The 27,934-nt window shown below is 39.3% G+C and overlaps 1 protein-coding gene across 1 annotated transcript in view; it reads right to left on the bottom strand.

Annotated features, from left to right (window-relative positions):
• The window catches only part of LOC115816093 (receptor tyrosine-protein kinase erbB-4-like), a 68,588-nt gene that overhangs the window by 12,224 nt on the left and 28,430 nt on the right, over nt 1-27,934 (bottom strand). Inside the window, exons 5-19 of the mRNA XM_030779062.1 lie at nt 21,462-21,580; nt 20,786-20,927; nt 20,445-20,558; nt 19,160-19,286; nt 18,409-18,482; nt 17,562-17,652; nt 15,830-16,029; nt 14,232-14,364; nt 11,655-11,748; nt 10,461-10,615; nt 9,204-9,248; nt 7,886-8,018; nt 5,904-6,026; nt 5,670-5,768; nt 4,189-4,374 (exon numbers count right to left, since the gene is read on the bottom strand). Of these exons, the coding sequence (XP_030634922.1) occupies nt 4,189-4,374; nt 5,670-5,768; nt 5,904-6,026; nt 7,886-8,018; nt 9,204-9,248; nt 10,461-10,615; nt 11,655-11,748; nt 14,232-14,364; nt 15,830-16,029; nt 17,562-17,652; nt 18,409-18,482; nt 19,160-19,286; nt 20,445-20,558; nt 20,786-20,927; nt 21,462-21,580 (1,835 nt within the window). The remainder of the gene's footprint in view (nt 1-4,188; nt 4,375-5,669; nt 5,769-5,903; nt 6,027-7,885; nt 8,019-9,203; nt 9,249-10,460; nt 10,616-11,654; nt 11,749-14,231; nt 14,365-15,829; nt 16,030-17,561; nt 17,653-18,408; nt 18,483-19,159; nt 19,287-20,444; nt 20,559-20,785; nt 20,928-21,461; nt 21,581-27,934) is intronic.

Raw genomic sequence — 27,934 nt, 5'->3', positions numbered from 1 at the left:
CCGATGGTGGACCACAATATATATATATATATATATATATATATATATATATATATATATATATATATATATATATACACACACACACACACACACACACATATATATATACATATATATATATGTGTGTGTATATATATATATATATTAACATGGAGGGAAATCTCACTATTTTATCGGCTTTAAATATAATCATGTTCCAATCATTTAATTTCATTCTCAGTATTATGTCATTATTTCATTGTCTGTAGCAGCTTTGCCGCATATTTGTTCCACTTGCTTACTGTGGCTTACCCTATGAGCAGAATAACTACTGAAAACAGTACAGACTGCTTGTCTGCACCGGAAGAGTATCCATGTTAAAGAGCCTCTACCTTTCTCTCAGCAAGTAATGACGTAATAAAGTGGGTGTGGTTAACATAATGGCACCTACAGCAAATACTGTCATGAGCAGAATAAAATTAAACTCACTGAAGATAGAACTAAAAGTTCTCTTCTGAGTCTGTGTTTAGAAGAGAGCTGTTTTGTGTGGTAATGCATGCATTAGCATTTCCTAGACTGAAAACAAGAAAATAGGGACTCAAACAGGGGTTAATTCCTGTGTCTCTCTATGGTCTCACACCAGACCTGAGGTGAATCCTCTTAATTGACTCTATCCAGTGCTAAATGGTTCAGGTTTGCACCTCTTGAAATTGATCTAGGAGTCTTTCTCCTTCTCACGAAAGTTTTCACAGAATTTCAGAAGTATATATTTCCCTTGTTGTTCACCTGAGGTGAGAAGAGGGCACCACAACATAAAAATTTATACGTAGCTGTGCACTCATCCAGTTAATAGAGTGAGTGACTGTAAATCGCCATTTACTGACAACACTGGTGGGCTCTCACAAGTTGGATTGGATGAGAAAAGCATCATTCCTTCCACTACCGCATTGTTGCATTCATGACTGTAAAACACTAAAGTTAGTGGAACATTTCAAAAATAGAAGAACAAAGTGACTAATATCTATAGGACCCATTTGATGGTACTCCTCAATATGACTAATTATGAATGATGCTACAACAGAAAACATCATACAACATTTAATTCATGAACTTAATGTCACAGGCTGATGTTCAACCTGGAAAGCAAGGTGAATGCCATCCTCCTTGTTAGCAAAATGATCAAAACGCATCCCCCTTGTTAACCTGTCATCACCCTACATACTCTATAAAGTCATGCCAGAGACCACTGGGCCATCCCCCTGTTAAAAAAAATAACAAATCACCTACTGCTTATACTCATTAGTGTAATGATGTTGCAGGTTGAAATAGTATTCCTGATGCTGGATGGTCTATGCCCGACACTGGCTAACACTAAATCAACACAGGGCATGATGACCCCGCCTCTAGAAGACCAGGAATACAACTACCACAAAAGAATAAGCAACATTCCAGTTTCTTCTCATAAAACAACATCAAACTTAGTTCATAATGCTTCTTAATCGTCTCCCTGTCAATCAAATTCATCGGTTTTGCATTAATAAACGTGAACAAACACATTTAATGAGTGATGCCTCATAGCCATGTCTTGTGACCCTGTCCTTCCATTACTATCTGAATAATATCTTAAATTCAGAAATATTTAACAGTACATCACAATAGATTATTTCCAAACAGCAATTTCATACTCAGGATACTTTGAATGAGTCTCTATTATTACAGTGGAGACCCACAGTAACACACTAGTCCAGGAGAGTAACATTTTTGCCTGTAATAATGACTTCTGCTGAATCATTCACTAAAAGAGAATCTAATTAAATTCATAAGCACCTGTAAGTAATCCTCACTTAAAATTGCTCCTGTTGCTCGTTACCAAAATCCCCACACACAATCTTCTCATTTGAAACTCCTGTGCTTTTACTTAGAGGGGGCATGACCATATCCAATTCACAAAAAAAAGAAAAAAAGTCTCAATCTGCCTTCAGAGTCTGACTTAAACCAGAAAAAGGCATTTAATCATTAAATGAGTCTCTTCTGTGTAAATGAGAAGCCGTATTTTTCACTTATTAAACTTTAACATGCATTTTAACTTGTTTCTTGGACATGAATCTGAATGGTGAATCATAAACTTTAAAAGAGGCAGCAACAGAAACATGTATTTTATTTTGTGCATCCATACTGGGGCTTCTCTCATACGGCTACAGACACTATAATCAATCCGTTACTTCTAAAGCAGTATGGATTCCAAATTACCACAAAGCCTGTTTTTGAAAGACTCCATGTGAAGGTTTCCAAGTAAATTTATGTATCAATTACCACAAAACAATTATATAATACTTTAACTGCAAACTCATATGGAATGAATCAGTGAAAAGAATCAGAATATCAAAAAATTCTAATACATTTTGCGATAAAATATTGAATTTACTCATTAATTTCTTCTGCCTGCAGGGTTTTACTCTATCACCAGCCATCCATGTTAGAGTGCAACAAGCTGGCACTGTGGTAACAATAGAAATGTATTTGAATCAACTTGAATTCAATTTGACAATCAATGATCATTAAAGGCAACTGAAGTGATTCTAACAGTGCTGTTCACTGCTGCTCTCCAAGCCATCTACACACTCGTCTCCACAAATTGTTCCCCTCTCCATAATTCTCCTATCGATCCCACAGCCATGCTCCGTCGGCCGTTCCGTGAGAGAACAAGAGGTTTGAGAATTCACACCTTTGGTCAAAAACGAAGAATTTTGAAGTCCTAACACGAAGGAGGTCGTACCATCCCATAGCAGGTGGTCTTTGTAGGAAAGAACCGAACAAGTCAACACTTGAAAAGAGAAGCAGAGAAAGTGTGAGGGGGATGGGGGGGGTGCCATCTCACTACGCTGAAACAGCAGGACTATCTCGCACACATTTTATGGGATTTGGCATCCAACAGGTTGAACAATCAAGAGTTATATTTAAGTGTCCCAGCTCTGTGAACGTGACCCACCCAGACATGACCAAAAGATAGTAAACAATATCTGTAGCCCAGACTCTTCATCCAGAGCTCCACAGGTGGTGACTCTGTGTTGTGATTGATGGAGTGCTTGCAACATGCCTACTGCTACACAGGCTTGGCCTAAAGGGTGCATCAGGATTGCTTTCCCTGGCAATGCATTTTTGAGAATGTATTCACTTTATAGGTCTGAGAGAGTTGGCATGGGTATACATACGATGCATAGACAGAGACACACACAAAGAGAGCACAGAGGTACAATACTGGGTAAATAAGTATCATATAATTTACTCCAACAGTGGATGTTACTGTAAACTTTATTGAGATTCCATATATTATCATGAATACTGTAGGTCATGGTTAAGGCTGTTTTGTCAGTCTATTCCTTATGTTTCTCTTGTTTCCCTTTCCCTGTGCTCCCCCTGTTGGTTTGTCTTTTCTGTTGTGCATGTGTGTGTTGTGGGCGTGGCCTCTCTCTCTACACTTCCAGATTGCCTACATACCTGCGATCAGTCACCTTATCACGTCATAGTATTTAAAGCCCGGTGTTTCATCCACTCATCGCCAGATCGTTGTTTCAGCCTGTGTGGATTACCTCAATGCCACTCCGCATCTCCAGTGTGCCCTTCGCCTGCCTGTCATCCTTCAGCTCCGTCTCCTTAATCCCACTACTCCGCCTCGCTCACAGCTCCACTCTGCAACCTCACTCATCATCTGCCTCCCTGCCTGCTACCTTCATCTCCTCTGCCTGTTTCCATCTCCATACTACAACTTGTCAATAAACCCTCCTTCATTCTAAACCTGAGTTGTGTTCTGCATTTGGGTTTCCTTAGTTGATTGTCACACTGTATGCAGATACCTGAAGTTAGTATCTGATGTCCAGGATCAAAATCCAGACCAAACCCGAAATGACAAGATGCAGATTTGTGATGGCTGGGTCTCTGTCGCTGTCTCTCTTTTGTGTGCACACATATGTGTTTATTTAGTGAGGGAAGACTCTTCTGATCGCATTTTACTTTTATAGATAACCATAAAGTCAACCCCATCTATAATCCTTTAGACCCAAAAAAACATTATGCAATATCAAAAAACAAGATGTCCCACTTTTTAGCTTCACCCAAATATTCCCATACTTGAGTGGACAATTTGTTCTCAAAGAAACACACACACACAGGCACATTCATATGTACTCATCTGAGTGGACCTCTTACCTTGGCGATCTGGACACACCAGTTGAGCAGCAGCTGGGAGCCGATGTTGTCCTTGTGCTCATGGACGTAGTGGAGCAGGCAGCCGTGGGGCATGAGCTGGGTGACCAGCTGAATGGTTGGACTCAGACAGACGCCCAGCAGACGAACCAGGTGAGGGTGATCCACACTGGCCATGATCAGAGCCTCCTGCTGGGCGCGCGCGCGCACACACACACACACACACACACACACAAACACACACACACACACACACACACACACACACACACACACACAGGCCCTGTTTACACCTTGCATTAAGATCCGATTTTGGTAATCCGATCACCAGTGGACAGCTCTAAGTACATCCGTTTACACCTGGCTTTAGAATCCGTCTCCAGTGACCACTTGAGATTGGATCTCACTTCCCTGCTCTGTATGCAAATAAACATGTAAATCATTTCCAACATGTTACCCCTTTCATTGAATTTCACTTTTGCATTTTTGATGGAGTTAGTGGTTATGACATGTGAGATGTCAGACAAACTGGTGATCATTGATCGCCGTTTTGGGACATTAAGGCATATTAAGCTGTTTCCTGATAATGGGCGTCAATGAGGAGGAAAATGCTTAACGTGAGATAACGACCTTACTCCTAGGATTTCGATTTTGATTTTTTGACAGGAGGTGGCATTTCTGACAAGAGGTGTCCAGAGGAATTTGGTGATTGTTGATCGCAGTTTTGGAACATTAAGCCATGTTACGCTTTATGTTACATTAAGCCATGTTACACGTTAAACGTTGTCAGCGGGAGGCATCAATGCACTTCCCGTGCCTAGTCGGTCGGAAATTAAAAGAGGAAGAAGAAGAAGAAGAAGAGATCAAAACAATATCCATTTGCCTGTTGCTGCCTGTTGTCGCACTTTAACATGATGCCGTTGGCGAGCAAATGTGTACATGCGCGAATGAGTTCACACTACCGCGTAAGCAGGGGACATCAGTTGAGTAGGCGGTCGTTTGATGTGGTCGAGTTTGCATTCGTGTTTACACTGCTATAAGAATGTGGTCATATGTGGTCCAGACCACCTCCAAATGTGGTCTGTGTAATCGGATCTCAAGGTGTAAACAGGGCCACAGAGAATGTTATGTTACTCTTGTGGGAGAGTAACAGCTTTAGTCACTGCTGGTATTAACGCTGTTATAATTTTTACTATATGTCATATTTACCAAAGCACAAATCATGCTATAATGTCAGTCCACACTGGGAGACTTTGAAAATGCCTGTAAGGTCATGAACATACTTTAAGAGTGTGTGTGTATTTTCTCTCTTTTCTCTCTTCAGGTTAAATGACCAGCAAGGCTAGTTACCTAAGAAAGCGGCGTAGGAGAGATTACATTTCCTATGATGAATACTGATATTTCTCCTTGGGTTCATGTTCAGCTAAAACCTGTCGATGCACGGCAAAAGCCACACTGCTTCCAAGCTGGAAAAAAAAACTTACGTCCATAAACTCCACATTGGCTTTAGGTCCTGTGGTCTCATTGAGGATCTTTATGGCCACTGGGATCTTTACAGTCTCTCCCTCAGGAACCCAGATTCCCTGTTCAACACACACAGAAACAGAACCTCGCGGTCTGTCTTACATGATCAAACAGAAAAGAACATAACCTACATCTCCCTGCCCCCCCCCCCCCCCCCCCCCCCCACACACACACACACACACACACAGTGTTACCTTGTAGACGGTACCAAAGGCCCCAGAACCCAGGATCTTCACTCGCTTCAGTTCCATCTCCTTCAATATACGAAGTTGAGCCTGGTTGGGGGCGGTGCCACTTGGTGTTAAGGGTTCCACCAGCTGGCCAAAGGAGAAACAACCTGTCAGTCAATATCTCCACCACTTCAGCCTGTTATGTCTACACTACAATCCACAGAAATTAACCAACAGCAAGCCAGAGCAGACAAGATTTAACAACCTAAACTTTGTTGATGTTGGTGTGTTTCCACAAGCAGCAGGTAACACTGGCTCCCCGCAGTGTTCATTGTTCACTCTGTGAGGGCAGTTTTATTTTAGCTCACATTTGAAGAAGAAGGTAAAAGAGGGACATGTATGGAAACAAGGCAGTGGCTGAATCTCAGAGCAAAAGTTGACAGTGCTGTACTGAGATAGAGCATGAGTGAGTGAGTGAGAGAGAGAGAGAGAGAGAGAGAGAGAGAGAGAGAGAAAGAGAGAGAGAGTGAGAGAGGACAAACATTGGAACTTTATCACATGAGTCCTTCTTTATGCAGATAGGACCTCTGTCTTTCCCTCTCTCACTCTGTGTGAGTGTGTGTGCGCGCACAAGTGCATGTGTGTGTGTGTGTGTGTTTGTGTGAGGTGTTAGGAGAGCAAACTGGAAAGTGGATCAGCAGAAGTCATGGACACTCTCCAGTCCCTGAAACATCACACTCAGACCCTCGGACTCGACTGCTCCATTACTGCAGCACTCCCAGAGGGGCAGGCCTAAGTGTGTGTGTGTGTGTGTGTGGTAGGCAGGTAGGTGGAAAGCTATTGAGCTTGTCAGAGATAAATGTAACATGCAAAATTATTCCTTATTGTTTTTTCCTGTTTTGTTTTTTTTCTTTGGACACCTGTCCATTATGTTTATTTTAATTTGTGTATTTAAATGTCTATCTTTTACCATTTACCCTCGGTCTCTGCCATAATATCTTTCAAGTAAAGTCCTGACATTTTTTTTTTTTGTGACAGAAAGAAAGTGGAAATGGAAATTCAGTTGAAACAGTAAGTATATTGCTGTATATATGTTCATGGTTCACAGAACTTCACCAAAGTCCATTTTACCATGTCCACAAACATGCCTGCAAGAACAAAGAAAATTCGCGCGCACACACACGCACACACGCACATACGCACACGCATTCAGACACAGTCTAGAGCTTAGACAGTCACAATGTACAAAGAGAACACAGAGGACAACGTATAAAGAAGTAATGAGAAGGGGATGACCACCCTTTGACACTGCTGATGAATTTAGGCTGGTTTATTAAATTGAAGTGGGGCATTCTGAATGCTGGCACCCCTGGCAGTGCTTCAGAGGAGCCGACGCCTCCAGGCTGACAGCTGTCTATAACGCTGACACTCCACACACAAATGATCCAAACACACACTGACAACACCATGTTTTTTAATGGCCTGCCTGGCTCTTCTAATGCAGGTAAATACAAACTCTCCTTCCCCTGCATTGCACAGCTCCACTTCCAGAGAATACAAACTCAAACTCTGTTCACACTCAACCACAGAGAGGAATACAAATCACTGAAAGAAAATCAGGAGGGAGGAGAAAGAGAAGGGGATACTGAGTCTGAATAAGAATATTAAGAAAACAGATTTTATTTATGGCATACATGGCTGTAGATTGGCAGCAGTTTCCCTAGCAATAGCTGAAATGAGATCATAAATTAGTCAACTTTGCTTCACTTTTCAGTATCTGATATAAGCCAGTTTGAATAAAGGATTGTAGAATAGGACACAAATCAATTTTGTTTAAGTTTTGAGTTTCCCCTTTTGTGTTCAGTGATACATTTAGCTCTGACTGTTTACATTCTGCCCTTCCTGTAACTGTAGTCTTTTCCCTTGCTGGCTAGCAGAGTTAGTTTAAGTTTGCAAGTTTGTGACAGGATGACAAGTTTGAAACCATTGTTAGATGGACGTCTCACCTCTGTCTCTAAGAAACGACGCAAAGCCCTCTTCTTCTTGATGCTTTGGCGTCGGACGCAGACGGCCACGCCCAGTGCCACAATGACCACCACAAACAGCATTCCGATCAAACCTGCCGCAATCAGAGGAGTCCTGACAAGAGAGAGGAGACACCAACAGCATAGTAACTAAGTGACCTTCCATTAGGACGGTTTTCTTCTAGTGGTCTAAACTACAGACAAATTAGCAGGAAACAATTCTTGACTTGGAACATAATAATGAAATTAGCAGAAGCTGAATTTTGTAGATTGAGAAGAAAACAGCTGTAGAAAGCTTTGAGGTTTCAGTCTAAATGTCCCAGAAACTAATATACAAGACTTAACCAACGTTTTCTGTTATGCCTCAAACAAATTAATGTAATTCAGAAAGTTGTTAGAATCAAGCAGTGCAATCACAGACACCACAAAGTACATAAAAGGATAACATTTGACCTTTGTCCCCCATGTCCCTCACCACAAGATCAAACACACAGGAGTCCCTGCGCTTTCCACCAACTGCTACTCAACAAGATGCAAAAAAAGTGTCAGGAGCATGAACCATATCCCAAGATCACCTTATGGAAGATTTAGAATCAAAAGGCACCGAGTCCAACCTACTGGACATTTAAGACACTTTTCCATGAATTTTGCCTTTCTTCCTGAAAATAACTTTATTATTATTATTATTATTATTATTATTATTATTTCTACAAGTGTCATACAGAAGACTTTATCATATCTGTGTCATTCTTGGCAGGGTCAATTATATAAATTAAATAAAAAAAACAACTTCAGTTGTATATTTATCCTACCTTGAGTTACCAGATATTTAGATTGAACTTTATAGGTGGCTGCACTTTTTTACATACACGTTTTACACAGAAAATTAATGTGTTGTAGACTTTAGTGGTTGACATTTCAATGTAAAAATTTCCCCAGGTTGCAAAGAGTTAGGTTAGTTTACACTTATCAGTTATCTTTTCTGAGCACACTAATAATTGCATTCAGTCTCGCGAGTACAGCTTACATAAAAAACTAAAACGTATTTATAGAACACAAAATTACATTTCACGGTTAATTTAACACAATCATGTTGGCTGTATATGATTACATTTTCCCACTCCAAGGCATTCCTTGACACATGTCTGTTCGGTAGCGGTACAAGAAACAGAATGTGAAAGTCTCTATTTAAAAGACAACCATAGTACTACTTTTGAATCTTTTTTTCTGTTAGCCAGGCTCCACTGATTCCAGTATTCATGAATGACACAAGTGCAGCTTCAAAGTTTAAAATTCTTACCTGTCTATTATTCCAATGCAGTCCTCTGTTCTAGGTCCAGTACAACTGTGACAAAGACAGTGACGTTACAATTACATTCTGAAAGAGATTACTTCCCGTGATTATCCAAATACAGATAAATTTTCAGTACAGAGTGACTAAGCGAAATTAGCTAGCTATATATTCTTTATGGCTACGTTACTGACTCTTTGCTTTGTAGAAACACGTGGCAGATCAACACATTCTTACAGACAGCTCTGGAGAGTTTGATCTCTCAAACCTCGTTTCCATACAGTGATGGTAGATGCTCAAAAATTTGCATGCAATTAAAAACATCATGTCTGTCAATGGTCCTCTCCACTGCAGCCCTAAAATTTTTATAAACCACTAAAACATGCTAACAGGCCTAAATTTAGCCCAACATGTTTGAAAACTGTTTTAAAAAATATACCTATAGAAAGCATAGATTTTCAGTGCTATCAAAATAATTGGGTCTATTTTTGCGTTCCACTGTTATGAATATATGTCAGTGTATAATTTGATCTAAATTGAGCTATTGACTACCCTATGAGATTAGAGGTGATCTTCTTTTTTTTAGGTTAATCAGTGGTTAACTTTTAATGTTAGAGTCATATCAAAATCCAACTGGATTCACTCTTTTTTCCGCAAACAGATGTAGGAGATGCAGCCCAGAGTTGTGGCAAAAACTTTGCCCACACGATATGGTAAAATACTAGCCATTTTTCACATCCTTCATCATGTTTAAACTCCCTTTTGAAAATGCTTTCCTAAGGCAGTGTGTCTTCTCCTCCTGTGTCTAATCTCAAGAGCTTCTTGTCATCCGCAGGTGTCCTGACACAGAATAAAACTGTAGCAGGGCTGTTGCCCTGGGTGACTGGATTTGTAATCTGACAGGGGTCATGGCAAGCAACCGTGGGCAACGACAATCTTGGCAGAGATGAGGGGATCAGGAACTCTATTTCACAGAATCCCAGTAATTCCTGAGCCCTTCTGATTTAGTTATAAAACGCTTCCTGGAGAGCGTGACATAAGAGAGAGAGGGTTGCACAGAGCACAGAAAAAAAGCCATTGTTATGTCATTACAGTAAAGGTTTGACTGTCTGAGCTCCACGAGTGGAAAAAATTATGCTGCTGATGTAAATGGTCCTATGATTTTCTTAGAATCTCTGTCTCTCTGTCTCTCTCTCACTCTCACACACACACACACACACACACACACACACACACACACATACACACACACACACACACACATACCCCTGTGTACAGTTGGAGTGGCAGGGATGACATTCTTTGTTGGTTTCAGCGTATTTGAAGATGAAGCTGTTGGCTCCCTGTAGACCATCTGGACACTTCTCCACACAGTTGGGCCCATCCTTGAGATTCAGGCATTTCACGCACTGATCTGGACCCTAACACAGAGTGTGTGCGTGTTTGTGTGTGTGTGTGAGTGTGTGAGACAGAGAGAGAGAGAGAGACACAGAGCAAGAGAGAAAGAGATGATAGTGAAATTTCACAAAATTTCCTTTTACAGAACAATTAAGGCAATACACAAGCTCAAGACTTGATTTCAGATTAACTCTCTTTCAGCTGGGCATAAAGTCATACACAGCAAGGAGGTAATGAGGAAGCAAAAGAACAAAACAAAACAAAAGGAATAAAAAATATGTATATATATATATAATATGTGTATGTATATATATATACACACCACCTCTACCACCTCAATGAAAGAAAAACCTTGTTTTAGTTCATTGATAAGCTCCCATAGTATGTAAAACAGATCGATGAACTGTTGATGTTACGTAAAATAATGGTCTCATGTCTGTCTTGCCCCACAGAGTGAACATCTGTTTCCCGGTGTTGGTCTGACCTTCTCCATATGACTGTTCATGCATGGTTCTCCACTGGTTCCATTGGTATACGAAACCACAGCTCCCATAGTTCCTGTTTGTAAGAGTCTATCCCATATAAATGTTGCCATCTAAGCTATTTAAGGTTGTTGTAAAGGGAATCAGGTACATCGGCAAAACAGGTGGCATTGGGTTTTCTCTGTGTGATATCATAGAAGAACATATTTCTGTGGCCACTTTAACAGTAAATAAAGTAAGAGGTGGTAATTGGAAGAAGCCATAATAGCCCTGTACCCCTTTAGGACAGAAGTGGTTTACACTGGCTTCATGGAGCTGGCAACTCCTCTGCCAACCTCTGCATCAACTACTGCTTGATAAAGCACACCAGAGTACCCTCCAATCAACCTTTGTCAACCTCACAAAACACAGATGCATGTCATAACTCAGATTCTTCTTACAGTTTTGCAGAGGAACACAAGCCTCGTCCATAGAATTTATAAAATAACTTTGCCGTTGTAACTGCAGAGATCAAACCAGCATCATCCACAAAGCATTAAGTGAAGGTCTTTTCTACGTGGAGTAGTGGTGGTTTACTTACCGGGCCATAGCAGGTCAGACTCTTATCCTCTGATTTCTCACACTGACTGTCACACTCCAGACACACTGAGCCGTTGGCAAACTCCCTCACATCCCTACAACACAGGGAGAGACAAAGCAGATTAAAAAAAAAGAACAGCTGAACACACTTGCGGTGTCGTTAAATGTCACATCTTAAAAAAATAAATAAATAAAAGGGAAAATTGAAATGATGCTCAACATAGTATACTCGTAAACTGTAAAAGGGACCATTATGAACTCGATCACAATTAAATTAAAAAATGTCACAATTAACTCTTTTTTTTTCCCCCCACCCAAATGCATTAGCGGTCTGAATCCAACTTGGCAACCACTAAAGCCTTTGGGTGGAGTTCAGGGATCTGTTAGCAGTCCTGTGATTATGATAAACCATGAGTTCAGTCAGTATAGTAAACAGCATGGTAAGAGTGTGAGGGACTCCCCGTGGAGAGGGGTTTCCATGTAACCTTGAGGAACAGGTCAAAGGGCACAGCAAGTGGGAGGACAGCTGCCAGTATTACAGAGCTAATCAAAGCAATGCAGAGATCTGAAGAATCGATAGTGAAGTCATGAGTGAATGTCTAGAGGGTGTGGATGGAAGTGCAGTAAGCCCATTTTTTCTCACAACAAAGAAGAAAAACACTTCAAAAATGACATGACAATGAGGACTAATGCTAACACAACTGGATCTACATGACTGATTCAGTGCTGGTATACTGGAACAGAAAATCTTTGGTGTCCTCAATTCTGATGCATCTAAATATCATTTGGGGAGGGTCAGAGGGCACTACAAAAGGATCACTAATTTCACTAATTTTCATTTTTTGAATTGGCAAAGTGGTCTTTAAAGATATCAGTTTTAAATCTCAGATGTTTAATGTGTAGTTTTGACAGCAGTTAGCAGTTTTATTAGTCTGTTTACTGAGTCATCATGTCACTTCTGACATAACCTAATCCAAACCACTGAGTCCTTCACCCTGTACTAGGACCACAACACAAACAGATACGCAGAGGTTTTCATCTAGAACTACATTACATTTTATTATTATAAATGCCATTAAGGTGCTGTCCAAAAGTGGAGAGCTGATGCTTATTCGCAAATGCTGAAGGTTAATGGGCTTCAAAAAAAAGAATTTCTTTTATAAAGATCCCTCTGCACCCAAACACACATCTCCTCACAAACGTTTGGCCTCTCCCTCGTTGGATGCCACTGTCACCTGGTGTGAGCTGTGTGCAGGCTTGAGATCAGAAGATGAGAATTAGCTCAGCATCATCCACACACACAAACACACACGCACACACCGATACACACATACATTTTCATTTCTTTATAATCCATCATGCATCCTGTTTTTTGGCAGGGATGTGCTTGTGTGTGTGTATGTGTGTGTGTGTGTGTGTGTGTGTGTGTGTGCGTGTGTGTGTGTGAGAGAGAGAGAGAGAGAAACAGAGACAAAAAACAATGAAAACCACAGAAACTTTTCCACTTTCCTGAAAGTTCTCCGCAGCTCCCCAGAGTGTCCCATTACTCAGAGTCAGTGATGATAGATCATCAAGTGGCTCAAATTTTAATTATGTGATTATGGATTTAAACATGCACATGAATGCATAAGGATGGTTTCTCAGAACTTCAAAGTCTTGGCTAAGTAGTGTTTTCATTTTGATCTTCAAAGCTTTTCTAAAACTGTGATTCTGATGGTCTGATCAACAAGTGCTTCTGACTCAGTCATCGCAAACACACACAGATATGTAATAATCTAACATTGGGACCTGGTGGTGCTTATGAAGATGCATAGGCAATTTATAACCTTACATGGGTTTATGCAAATTCATTAAATAACCCTACACTGGATCATTAGACCAAGCTGTTTATGAGCACAGATAAGGAAGTCACAACCTGACATTGGTTCACTTTATTGAATCCATCGCTTATGACCACATATATAAATATGCAATAACCTACGACATCCGGTCATTTATCATTGTACATAAAAACATTACAGTATTAATCAGTTGATTACAATATTCAAAGAGTGTCTCCTGAATACTGGCAGGAGCACAGTGCAGGATGTTTCACTGAGGTGAGACACAGCATAAAAATGAGACTGACATCAAAGGATTGCTGTGTGTCTCTAAGCAGTAAAGTCACTGATAGACTGCTGTCTACAACCCCTCATCACGAGACAGGCATCTCAATGTTTGTGATTAATTATGAAAAGTGTCACTGAGAGGAAATGACATAACCATTTCTCTCATTGTGTCTGCTAATTAAGAAGTCTATAGATTAGTAGATATTAGACTGGCTTGAAAAACGATAGGAGCATTCTGTGGTTCATATTACTATGATTAATAATAAATAACAATATAAGTGAGTAACAAAGTTCACAAGTTCATGCATGACAAGACATTTGTTCAAACTGAGCCTAACAGACTAGTTGTAATACTCCTGACATTTGCCATATATGTGTAATGCAAATAAAATGTCAGTTTACTGAATTTTGTGTCAGCTTTATTGAGGATGGTTCAGGTGGGTTTATAGACATCAGTCTTATTAGCTTACCCATCATAGAGGTTACAGAACTCCACGCAGGTCCGTCCACGGCTGAAAAATCGACAGGACAGACACTGGTCGGGTCCACGTCCCCAGCAACCTGCATCTGAACACAGCCGATCACACACCATCCGCTCCCGGGCTGAGCAAAACACACACAGACACAGAGAGAAAGAGAAAGACAGACAGACAGACAGACAGACAGACAGACAGACAGACAAACAGACAGACAGATAAACAGAGAGACAGACATATTTTACTCATTATTTATTGGCAACACATTTGCCAATTAAAAATGTTCATTAAGCAGTTAGCTGTGAAAGACTATAATTTGTGAAAGACTGCAACATATGAAAGACTGTAATATATGAAAGACTGTAATATGGGAAACACTGTAACATATGAAAGACTGTAACATATGAAAGACTATAATATATGAAAGACTGTAACATATGAAAGACTATAATATGAGAAACACTGCAACATATTAAAGACTGTAACATATGAAACACTGTAACATATGAAAGACTGTAATATGACAAACACTGTAATATGAGAAACACTGTAATATGACAAACACTGTAATATGAGAAAGACTGTAACATATGAAAAACACTGTAATATATGAAAGACTGTAACATATGAAAGACTGTAACATATGAAAGACTGTAATATATGAAAGACTGTAATATGAGAAACACTGTAACATATGAAAGACTGTAATATGAGAAACACAGTAACATATGAAAGACTGTAATATATGAAAGACTGTAATATGAGAAACACTGTAACATATGAAAGACTGTAACATATGAAACACTGTAACATATGAAAGACTGTAATATGACAAACGCTGTAATATATGAAAGACTGTAAAGCTGTAGCATGACATTTGATATACACTCCATGGCAGATTAATTGCACTGGAGATATGTCAGAATATTTAAAACCAGTTAACTTTTTTGGCTAAAATGTGGTCAAGTTTGAGATCAAAATGTAAAAAAAAAAACAAAACAAACCAAAAAAAAAAAAAACGGGGAGGTAATATTCATATGGCCGAGAGTGGAATCTGGATTAATGAAAACAACCTGAGGCTATTTAGCCAAACCAGGCCTCGCAGCCAAGAAGTAAAGTGTGTGTATGGAAATTCAAGTGCTGTTGTCTGTGTGTCAATCATCCAGGTAGAGCAGTATCTCCTCTGAACTGACAGTGTGAATAGAGGAATAATGAAGGAAAGTGTGAAAGGAGACATTGATTCTGCTCACCACACACTCATTAACATACTAATTACAACAACTAACACTGAGCAGTGTCGCACCACAGGAAGGTTCTGTCAACGTCTTCTTCAGCCTCTGATGGGTCATCACTTACAGTACATGCTTCTCTCCCTTACTGTTCTGCACTTAAAGAGACTGATACATAAAGCTCAGAATTATCTCTTTGATTTAACACCATTCATCTCAGCTTCTGTATGTTACCACCACATGCTCAGGTCCTGAGATCTTTGATACTTCATTCATTTAAAATCAGTGAATGAATGGATGGATGGATGGATGGATGGATAACAAAGAGCTGCTTTGGGAAGTGAGGTGAGGACAGACACTCACTGCACTCTTTGGGGTCTCTGTTGTTGCGGATCAGGGCCTTCTGGGTGCTGGTGCGGAACAGGCTGGTCCAGTTGACTGTGTTGTAGAAGCAGAGCTGACTGTTGTTGGTGATGTAGACATTACCAGCACTGATCTCCCTCAGAGACTGGAACTGCAGAGAGGAGATCCAGCGCTGTTTCAGGATCAGCAGAGAGATGCCACTGTAGCCAAACAGAGTTAGTGTCTCAGATTATTATAGCCAACACTGTTTTTGGATCAGTAGAGAGATACAGTCTCAGGTTACTAGGTCAAACACAATAGCAGTGTCAGCGCAAAGATGTACATTTGATAAGGATATCAAACCAAAGGTGGAGACAGTGTCTTCAAACACAGGGAGGAGAATACACTGACAGAGTAGATTAGCTGTATGGAAACATTAACATCAGAAATATTTTTGACGCTTTGAGGTGCTTTGAAGTGCCTTCAAGCGCTTCCGTGGTTCAGCTGTCACCTGCTCTGTATTAAATAAAACATTCCCAAATAATGGGAATGTTTTACCTTCACATTGCACTTTGAGCGCTGTATCAGTTTACCTTCTGTGTCAACACTAAACAGAAGGGCACGTTCAATTGAATTAAACTCTTCACAACAAGAATGACAACAACCTTACATCAAAGTAAGGAGCGTGAAGCCTTCACTACAGTCTTACATAAATCTTCTAGTTCTAAAACCTTTTCCCCCTCCAACAACCTCCTCTTGTGTGTTTAGACAATAAAAACTAGTTGTCTTTAGACGAGGCAGGTTTCATGCTCTAATGATTCCCTAACATTTATTTACCCTGGTAAACACATACAACAAAAGTTTTGAAACAATTTAATAAATGAAGAATATTCTATATGCAATCATTTGAAGGAAGTGCATCAGAGTCTCTGCATCAGAGCTGAGATCAACACAGTTCATTGAAGCATTTTACAAAACATCCACAACATAGTTCAACTTTCCCCCATGAAGGCTTCCCCTTGGATTTGGGCAGATTAGTAAATGCAAAACAGCTATCAAAACAGCATATTAATCAAAGAAATTCTTCCAGGGTATCAGAAGGATGTGCTCAGAAATGGGGTGTGAGGAAGCCTCCAAAGAACCCAGTGAGATCATTAGCATGTGGAACATCAGAGATACTGAACATCATTCTCCGCTTTGGAACTCGGCTATGGAGTGGAGCCAGCATGCTCCTGGACGGAAAGAGAGCTCAGACCAAGCAGTTTGGGATTTCCTGGGCCAGAGTTTTAGGATTAATAAATAGGAATGCTATGATTTCAAACTGGATGAACTTACGGAGATGATGCTAATGATGATGCTGAGAAATGTCTTGAATTAACCATGAATGCACATGTGATGTTAATTACCATTACAATGAACATGAAACGTTTTTGGGAGGTTGATGAGGGACCCAGAAACAGAAGGTTTTCCTTATTCTGTGCACCACATATGATGGCACGTGTTCTGACCATGTGCAAGCCGTGTGCACACGTGTTGTGCATTCCCTGGAATGCACAAACCTGTGTTAAACATGCATGAACATGGCTACTAAATACCTGCATGCTATTTACACTATGAATGATTAATAAAGAGGAAGCAAGGAATGGCAAAATAATAAAAAATGTATTTGATTGTAACATGTAGGGCGGGGGGAGGGGGAGAGGCAATGATAATTATAATGAAGTGTGGCTGGATCATTAACTGGGCCATTTACCTGTACAGGGATCTTCCTCCAATTACAGCAAGGTTAGAGAAAACTCCCAGGTCTGTCATGTTCTCTGGCCAAGACTGGATGTTCAGAAAACCTTAAGAAGCAATAATAAGAGTCCAAATAAAACCTCAAACAAAACCATCTCTGTTACAAATTACTTACTGCAAAGCTACGAATTCATATTGTTGAATTCAATACACAAAATATTATTCATACTGTTATCTGTGCAACCATTACTTATATAGCTAACATTAACAACTACTTTTCATACTTTTCACATTTTAGGGAAATAAAACCATTAATTTCTTTCTTATAACAAGTTGCTATGCATTGTGACTTGTCAGGGCAGCTTCATACATTTAGAGTAATAGGTTAAAAACATCATCTGTAAACAAGTGCAGACTCATAACCATGGTAGCGCACTGTTTCCCTTGGTTTGTCTGACAGTTTTATTACTTTTTATTTACTGTAAGGAAGGTTTATTGTGTCTGCTAGGGGAAAAACAAAATCATATTAATTAAAAGATGGCTTTTCATATCGTAAGATGTAATGTTTGTGTGGTTTAAAATACCAGGCACGCAAAACAAAGATCAGTGACATGCCCATAGCTTTTCTTGCTTTGAGTTTTCATTAGGAAAATACTGGTTCATTTTATCGGATGCTTCACACAATTATGAGTCCATGCTTAGTGTGAGACAAGACTTGGGTGACATACAGATGATCCATTTCTCTTCAGTTACACACATACACACACACACACACACACACACACACACACACACACACACTAACTTATGAAGAAAAACACTGTATTCTCTAGATGTTGTAAGACTGACAAGCTTCCTCTAACCTGTGATCTCTTTAACAGTGTTGAACACGTTGAGTTTCTCCGGGTCCAGAGCCTTTATGCCATGGAACATATCTCTGTGGTGAGGGAAAGACACAAGATTTGTGTGTGTGTGTGTGTGCGTGTGTGTGTGTTCGTGTCTATATTGCTGTGTGTTTGCATGAACACATTTGCATGCATCTGTGTGTGTTTGGCTGTGTTTGCCCTTACATGTGCCCCTCTGCTCACATGAGTTTGAAAAACCACATGAAGACATACTGTACATCAGTGAAAGAAAAATGTAAACTGAAAGAACTATGGAATTCCCAGGACATCTGTTGGGTCAATCTGATGTAATGGAGGGTGCACAGGCAACATCACAGGGAATAAGTCAAGGTCACACATGAAATGAGCTGTATCAGAGGATGGCTCCAGAAACAGGTGAAAACAGGCTAGCCTCACCTTTCACTTTGCTCAATAAAGAGAAAATTTCTCCAGTACAAAGGAAACACATCAGCCTTTTCAGTGTTTGTCTGAAAAATTAAATTCTTGACTACAAATCCAGTCCAAATCCAAATCTCGACTACAAATCCAAATCCACTATAAGGCAGTTCATTAGATGTTGGCAGCCAAAGCAGAAACTGTAGCTGGTAAAATACAAACGTCCAAGAGATTGATGATAGAAAAATCTAATCATAAAGAGGGGGAAAGAGAAGAAATGTGGAGTCAAAGCAATGTGATCTAAAAAGACCTTGGAGAAAGAAGCAGTCCTCACCCTTTGATGCCAGTGATGAGGAAGATGAGGTTGCCGTTGATCTTGGTACAGTTAATGAACTTGTCGATGTTACTGGAATCCACCGTCTGGGCCGTCTGTAGGCTTCCTGTTCCTATACCATCACAAACTGCAGAACCACACGCCACAAACACAATGTTTACACAATATTCATTACTGTAGGGACAGCAGAAATGCATGAAATTTTATACAAACCTTCCCTAGCAAGGACCTTCCTTGTTGATTGTCTGTTACAGTACCTCTAAAGCTCTAAAGCTGTTTGTGTTGATTGGATAAAGTCTTGAGGTATTTACACACTAACTGGGATATGACAGGTTGAGAAAATATGAGTCAATAACCTGAGTCAGCCTCACCATTTAAATCTTTTTTTTTTTTTTTTATAATTTCTATGTTAATTATGTTAACTAAAGAACTGTGGCCCCTGTATTTTTGTTCTGGAGAAAATGATGAATTAGTCTTGTATGAACAAATGTTCCCAGTCTTTGATGGTGACAGATATGACCCAGTTGGGTGAGTGAAATAGCAATCTATTCTCATTTCCTCTCTCATTAACTCCTCCTCTCTGACAGAACAATTAGAAATCACAGAATCAATATGCAGCGTTATATGGGGACAAAAGATTTAAGGCCAGATTAAAACAATTAAAAATCCAGTCTGGTGCTATGAGTGATTATGGTTCTCTTTGCCCAGTCAGAAACCCTTGACAGAGAAAGACAAAGACATTTAAACAATAAAAGTGATTTTAGATTCATGTCCCTGGTCATATAAAAATACGGAACATTTAAAACATTTCACCATTATGTGAACTGTTGAGCTAAAATCACTGTAAAACCATGCATATGTGAAACATTTGAATTCTTAAGCAGACTAGGTTTAGTTTAAGTTTAGTACTTGAGGGGAGCAAAAAGATCACATTTTGGCTAAATGATGTCAAATCATCATCATGGCAACTCTGTTGCTGACTACTGAGTGTCTTCAAAACCTTTGCTGTTTGAACATTTACCAGAGATATTTATATATCTTTATAATTCTGTTGACAATACAACAGATGCAAATCTGCACTGTATGTAAAACAGCAGCTGTGTTAATCAAACGATAAAACGATAAAAAAAAAAAGAAGCTTAGATTACTATCGGCCATTTTCTGTGAGCCAGAGCAATGATCTATAGCGGAATATAGCAAATAATTTGAAGTAAATAAAAATGAAGTATGCTTATAATCCTAACTAACTGACAGTTTATTTTATTGCATATAGCATCTCATATACCTTTTGGGCAAATGTCCGTGCAGGGGACACACATCTTGGTGTGGTTTTCTTCCACCTCCATTTTGTTGCTGGGACAGGCTCTTACACAGGAGCTGTGATCCACCACAAAGTTATCTGTCACACAACACAGTACAACATTTCACAGGATGAACTAATCATTTTACACAAACTAAGGCTAAATGACTGCTTTTCTGAGCATTAAAAAAACATTAGCTGTGATCTTATAATGTGGAATTATTTATGCCCCTGTGTAGTGTTCTTTCTCTCATGATAAAAGGAGGGGGGGGGGGAGAGAAAGAGAGAGAGAGAGAGAGAGAGAGAGAGGGAAGAGAGATTCTTACGTGGACACTTTTTGACACAGAAAGCTCCGTAAGTGTATTTGGCCTTAGGGTTGTGCTCCAGCTGAAAGGTGGTTGGGTTGTACACAAACGGCTGAGGACACTGTGTCACACAGGCTCCACTGTCGTTGAAGTTCGTACATGCCTGTTGAACAAAGAGATGACGTCAATGGCCCAGGTAGCTTGTTCATTTCCCTTATGTAATTAATCATTTTCTGCAAAGTTCCATTACGATTTTATTTTGGTTTAAAGAACTGTACAGAGCAAATGATCCAAGCCATTGATCAAAAAAGTCATTTAAATGGGTGGAATGCAATTCATACTTTAAGTATTGATGGATATAATGTCAACATTTTCAAACGTAATACAAACCCCTGATTAAAGTTGTAAAAAAAGCTTTAAATTAAAAAAAAAAAAGATGCAGTCCAGTGGAACCAACAGATCCAATTAAAAGTACAATTAAATAAAGTTGATAGAATTCATTTAAAGCACTTCATTTATACAGTCCATTGCAAAAGATTAAATAACAGACATGCTTTCAACTCTGACAAATATTGATATTGGAGCGTCTCATCTGTTTAAGGTATTACTGCAGACTGAGCTAAGGTGTTACAATGGTAAAGGTGTTACAATGTTAAAGGTGTTACGATGTGTGAGGTTGGGAGAGAGGACATCATACAAAGCAGTCTGTGTCCTTCGGTCCAGAGCAGCCTCCAGCACACTCACGATGGCAGCAGTTACTGACGTATGGACCAAAACAACGACCATCACACTGCTCAGCACACACTGTCTTAGTCACTGCAGACAGAGAGAGAGAGAGAGAGAGAGAGAGATGGAGAGAGTAGGGACATTATCTCAGTAAAATCTGACCAAAACCAGAGAAGAAACACAACAAATATGAGGTACGTACTCTGTACAAGCTGTATTTAAGATGAAAATTCAATTTAATGGAATTTAATTAAATGAAATTTACTGATTATTGAAATTAATTCTATATTTATATTTTAAATTGGCCAATTAGGATAGGTTAATCGTTTTTACTTATACTCTGTGACCTATTAATTTCTTTAGAGTCTCTCATTATGAAAGGGCTATAGGATTAAAACGGTTTAAAAAGGACAGCAACTCACTCCTTTAGGTGTTTACGTTACTGTTTACTTGCTTGTTTGCTTCGTTACCGCCCTTCCCACTCTATTTGCCTAGATCCACTAGTTTCAGTTAACAAGGTTTGTTTATGTGTTGTTTATTCGAAGGGAAGCACATCATATACTAAAGCAGATTTATAGACAGTTGCTCTCTAGAAATTAAGCCACTACAGGAAAAAATATTTTTGCAGTTGCTTAAAAGGCATTGCAATTGTTTAAATGGAATGTTGGAAATTGTCTGGAATGAAATGGAGATGTTTGATTGATACACATGCTAGCAGGAGAAGTTAGTAGAAGAGGGTAACACGGACTTTGTGATTCGCCATTGGAGGCGGTCCGTGTTTTCTGTTGCACAATTCTTTGAATGAATATTTATTGAAACAGTGATGCTGTGTTGGTGTTAAAAAGACATTATTCAAAGCAGAACTATGCATGTTTATAAATTGATCCTCAAATTTAGATAAACTTCTGCCATGGGAAAATGAGAAACTCGGAGACAAATTCAGCATATCTACATGGCAAATGAATGAATTAAAGAAATTAATTGAATTGAAATTAATTGATAATTGAAATGTTTATGCTGTAAACAAAGTACTTGAAATGTTCAGTGAGGTATCAAATGAATTCAAAGGATGAATTCATGTGTCTATGCAAGTGTGTCTAAATGAGAAGGAAACCAAAAAGTGACAATGTTGACAGGTATAAAAAATGGCTTCTTTTGAACTTTTTCAAATGAAATGGAAAAACGCTCAAGGTGATCTTCAATAAATGATCACAACCCTTCACAGTATTTCTAATCTGCCTGAGAAATCCAGTAAATCAGCACATTCACATTCTGGAGTGTAGTGATAAAACTAGATCACTGGGATCATCTGCATGCCTCAAAGCTGAAAAAGCAACTCTTTCACAGTGCCCTGCAGCCTTAAGGAAAAACATACTCTGGAGGTGCAGACAACTGAACTGGAAAACAGAAATGATGGAACTGGAAAGAGACAGCAGCTACAAATGCCAAAGTAAAGGTTTTACAAAGTTTTAGCATACATTCTCTGAATTCTCAAAAAAGATCAGGATCTCACTCAAAACCACCAGGAGATGGCATGAATGCATGTCTGGAGAGCCTTTATGGAAATTCCAAGTAATCTCTGGATCCCGAACCATCTCTAATTGAGTTTGCAAAAACTATGCTGGGGATATTCTTGCATTTGATGGGGGAACCACAATTTTAGACTTTTCGAGCAATCGTTTGACTATGGCATAAAATGCAGGGCTGTGAAGTCAGTACACAAAACCTTCGACTCCGACTCCAACTCTGACTCCAACTCCTCAATTAATGGTACCTCCGACTGCGACTCTTACTCCTCTATTTGTAATTAGACTAATTATAAGCCCTATATAGACTGAGAGCACACAACATACAAGGCATTTCATCACTGCCAACATGAATCATCAGGGTACTTTTTAGCACCCTAACCTGTTAAAGTTTGGGTTTAAAGGCTATAGCTATGCTGTTGTGGCTTTTTATATTATTTAATAGAGAAGTTACAAAAACTGAGTACTATTAAACATAAAACTTACAAAATTAAAAAAGAGGCTGTATTTTTATCACAAGGTAAGTTAAAAGATTTTAAATAAATAAATATAAAAATGCTATAAAAGAAAATCAGGAACATCTTTCTTTACCAGTTCAAAAAGCTGAAATACATCCTACTACAAAGATTTCAAAGTTAAAACTAAAAAAATTGAACACTTAAAGTACCTTAACAAATGACCATTTTGTTAAGAGAAATAAACTCAATTAGGTACATAACCCCTCCTGTTCCAGATTAAAGCATTGTTTGAGTATAAAATTTAAGTGAATGGAACATGAAAGATTACATTAAATGAAATTAAAATTATATTGTAAAAGATTGAAACGTTTTGTCCCTACAAATTTCTTAAAGATTTGAAAAATCTTGCTGAAATTTCTTTGTTTGGAGATCTACCGGTTCTTTTTCCAAGTTTAAGTGACATCTCTTTACTTCTGAACGTTCCATTTTGTCTGAGTATGCTTCAAAGTCTAAATCTTCATTTGAAGAGGATGATTCAGATTCCGAGTTACCAATGCTTCTAGCTTCTTCGTCCTGTGGTTCTGGAGTTTAATGTAGTACCTTTAAGCCTCTCAAGCAAACTGCAACTTCATAGAGTGTCTCTTTTGCTTCAGCAATTTGGTCATCGTTCATTAAAATTCGGCTCATTGGATTGATGTAAACAGCAGCTAAACGGATTGGATAATCCAGTAAGAGACCTTCTCTCTTTTTATTGAAGATACAATGCCATCAGCAATCAATCCTCCACTTCTGTTCAGGCGATATATCAAGCTTTTCCACTTCAACAAGAATCTACCAGATGTTAAATCATCAGATTGCAACTGCTTGGTGACAGTAAAAGGGTGAGAAAGCAGACTTTCTAATTGTGTCGCTTACAACCACTGGCTTTCAGTTAGTGAAACATTTTTGTTATTCAGATCTTCAAGAAAGGGTTTTAGTTCCAGCAAACACTTGATCATCAAATAAGTGCTTCCCCAGCATGTTGCTTGATCCAAAATGGCTCCTTTTCCAGCACCTCTGCAGAATAGCATCTATTTTAGGGGTCCTGGCTGCAATGGCTACTTGCCTCAACTCGCCAATGAGAGTAGCTGCGTGACGATCTTTCAATCCATCTCTTATAGCTAGTTGCAGTGTATGCACAGCACAACACATATGCCGAATTGGAAATAGCTTAGATGCTTCTTCAACAATGTCATCTAAAATTTCACTTCCCTCTCCTCTTTGTGCTGTTTCTGGATCATTTGCGGAGTTATCTTCATCTTCCAGTATTTGTGTACTTTCTTCGCTAGCTTTATTCATTTTCTCAGTTGTGCTTAACATGTTTGAAGCATTATACATTACAATACATAGAATCTGCTCTTTTCTCATTTCAAAATCTTTCAAAACTTCTTCCACTAACTTCTGAAGATATTCATTGGTGTGATGTGCCTGGGTGTCCTTTACTCCCATTGTTCAGGTTATCATTTCATTGTCGTCATCAACAAATCGAACATTAATGGCAAAATAGTTGACTCTGTGACACGTGCATGCATCCATTTTAAGAAAGACAAAACATCCCTTCAGACTTTTTCGATGTTCTTCTTTCTTATATTTGGCTTCTTCAACTACCAGTCTCCTTATACTTTTTCTTTCCAGAGAATCTCCAAGTTTTCTAGCCATTCCTCCATTTAAGCCTAAAAAGGCTGGTTGTGAAAAAAAAAGATAGAGGTACATTGTTTTTCACCACCATTTTGATGATGTGTTTTTTGAACTTTTCTGATGTCATTGTTATGGTAACTTTGTCAATAATTAAGAATTTTGCTAGCTGTGTTTTGTCTTCCAGTCGATTTCTGATTTTGTTTAGCTGTGAAGTGGGTGGAGTGTTTGTATTGCTATTTTTCCCAAGTAAAGCTTCTAACACTTTAGAATGAAAACACTGCGTCTTTTTAAATTTGATGCTCTAGTAGGTCATTTTTTTCGGAACCAGTAAAACTACTGATTTTTGCATCACATACTTTTTCACCATCATCATGTTCTACAAAAGTTGAACATTATTTTGGGGGTCCACTCATACAGCGGATATAGACCTAAACCTATATTACACCTCTAATTTTGGGAGGTTGACTTATACGCCGGATTGACTTATACACCAGCAAATAGTTGGAGTCGATACATTTTTTCCGACTGAGACTCCAATTCCAGTAACCCAATAATTGCTTCCGACTCCGACTCCACAGCCCTGATAAAATGTTACACTAGAAGCAGCCAAAACAGGCTGATGATGCATTTCAGACTATGGAATGGGAGTCTACACCCTTTCTTAAAGCACGTTGCAGTTTAATGTAGACCTTAAAGTGAAAGAAACCTTCCCTCAAATCTAAGGCTTCTTATTTTCAAACATCCTTACAAGCCAATGGGAAACTGGAGAGCGTAAGATATTTTTGAGGAAATACTAATGAAAGCTACATTCCTTGACTTTGTAGACCTCATGGAAAGGCAAGCCAGAATTCAGTCTGTGGCGATATTCAAGATTGTCTCTCTAGTAAAAGGGTAACAAAAACCAAGACTGTATCCACTCAGTCCAGAATGGTGGCTAAGTTAAGGAGTAGGGGAAGTAGCTTGGCCACCACGGTGGCAGTACTGCCTGAAGATGAAGCTGAACATTCCACTACAGAGAACAAGACTGCAAACACTGAAGGACAGCAAGCAAGCCACTTTAACTGCTTCTAGCAACAAACATTGTGCTTGTGACACTGGGAGTTCCACCACATTCTGCAGTCTCAGAAGGCATTTAAACACTCGGGGCAAACAGCACTGAATTCTTTGCATACTTTGGAACTGGAAAATTCTGTCAACAACTTGGTGGTCAGGTGCAGCCAAATCTTTAATCCCAAATTGAAATCCAAGTGTCAAAAAGGGGCGAGCAGGGACTAGAGGGGTACTCCAAGTACGTGGTTTAGTGACTAACCCAGCTAAGAGTAAGTAGTAAACCTCCTAATAGAAGAGCCCTATGGCTTCATCCTCCTCCTCTTCTATTAGGAGATTTACTACTTACTCTGAGTTAACTTAACCGGGTTAGTCACTAAACCATGTACTTGGAATACTCCCCCAGGGCACAGCTCAGCACTAACAGCACATGAGAGACTTCACAAAGGCTAACAGGAAAACAGTGGGGTATATATTCACAGGCACAATGACGACACAAACTAAACACAGGTGCAGGTAACAAGGCAATTACACAGACATGCCAAACTAGGCTCTGATTGGCCAGGGCATGCCTGTACAATATTCACTTACCCAGCATTGGTGCTGACACTGACCAGTTTACAGAGATAAATGAATTAAAATTGATGAAACCTTAGAGAAGGGTAATGGACCCTTTGCTATAAACACTTAGCTACAGTGGATGGTGGATGGTCTTCCGCCTGGTGAGGAAGCAGGCCTCAAAAAGCAAAGTAAACTGTATATTTATGCTCATTGCATTTCTGCTGAAAAACCTGGAGTAAACTTTTAGCCCAACAATTCAAACATGATTTCAGAGAACACAGAACAGCTGTGAGGAAGAGACAAAGATGTCACAAGAAGCTCAAAAAAGATTTATTCAAACATGGACAGCTCTGCTGAGCTTAAGGATGGGCGTTACCAGTTTTTACTACCATTCAAAACGCCAAATAGTCATCACCTGGCAGAGCAACAGGCTTAGGTGCTTAACAAAAAGTTTTGCAGAAAAGGAAGCTTTCATCAGGAGTATGGGGTGTTTGTGGAAGGTATGATGTTATGTGAACTTGTGCCCCAAAAGCAGCGGAAATTGGAAAATGGAAAGTGGTATATAAAAAAAGGAGTATGTCACCCCACAAAAGGAAGCTTGGGAATCGTATTTGACTGCTCTGAATCTTATCAAGGAACATCTCTCAGTAACAACCTTATTCAAGGCACAGGTCTTACAAATACATTCATTAGATTCTTTATCCACTTCCATCTGCAGAACATAGCCCTTGTCACCCATGTGTAGAAGACGTTCAATCAAGTAAAGGTCTCACCCCAGCTTTTTTTTAGCACAAGTCAGGCCAGAAAACAGAGGCACAGGAACACAGAACAGGAACAAGGCAGGATAAAGACAGGATTCAAACAACTCAGACTTACTAGTGGCACTCAACTACATCATCAAGGTACGAACTAGTTCAGGCAAGGCTTCACCAAGCAACAAAGAACTGGCAGGGGAATTTATACAGAGCAGAAACCAGACTAAATTAACAAAAACAGTTGAAACTAATGACTGAATGATTCACTAACTAAACCAGGGAAAACAAGGACATGACTAAACAAAGAAAACCTAATTCAGAACGGCCAGTAGAGATTCAGAACCTGCGACATGACAGGAAAACATCTTTGGATAATTAAACAGATCCCATAATGTCCTGAAGTTTTGTCTCATTTTTCAT

The sequence above is a fragment of the Chanos chanos genome, chromosome 7 (assembly GCF_902362185.1).
Source record: "Chanos chanos chromosome 7, fChaCha1.1, whole genome shotgun sequence".
Classification (NCBI taxonomy): Eukaryota; Metazoa; Chordata; class Actinopteri; order Gonorynchiformes; family Chanidae; genus Chanos; species Chanos chanos.
The sequence above is the reverse complement of the archived record's forward strand: the minus strand, read 5'-3'. Positions and strand labels throughout refer to the sequence as shown.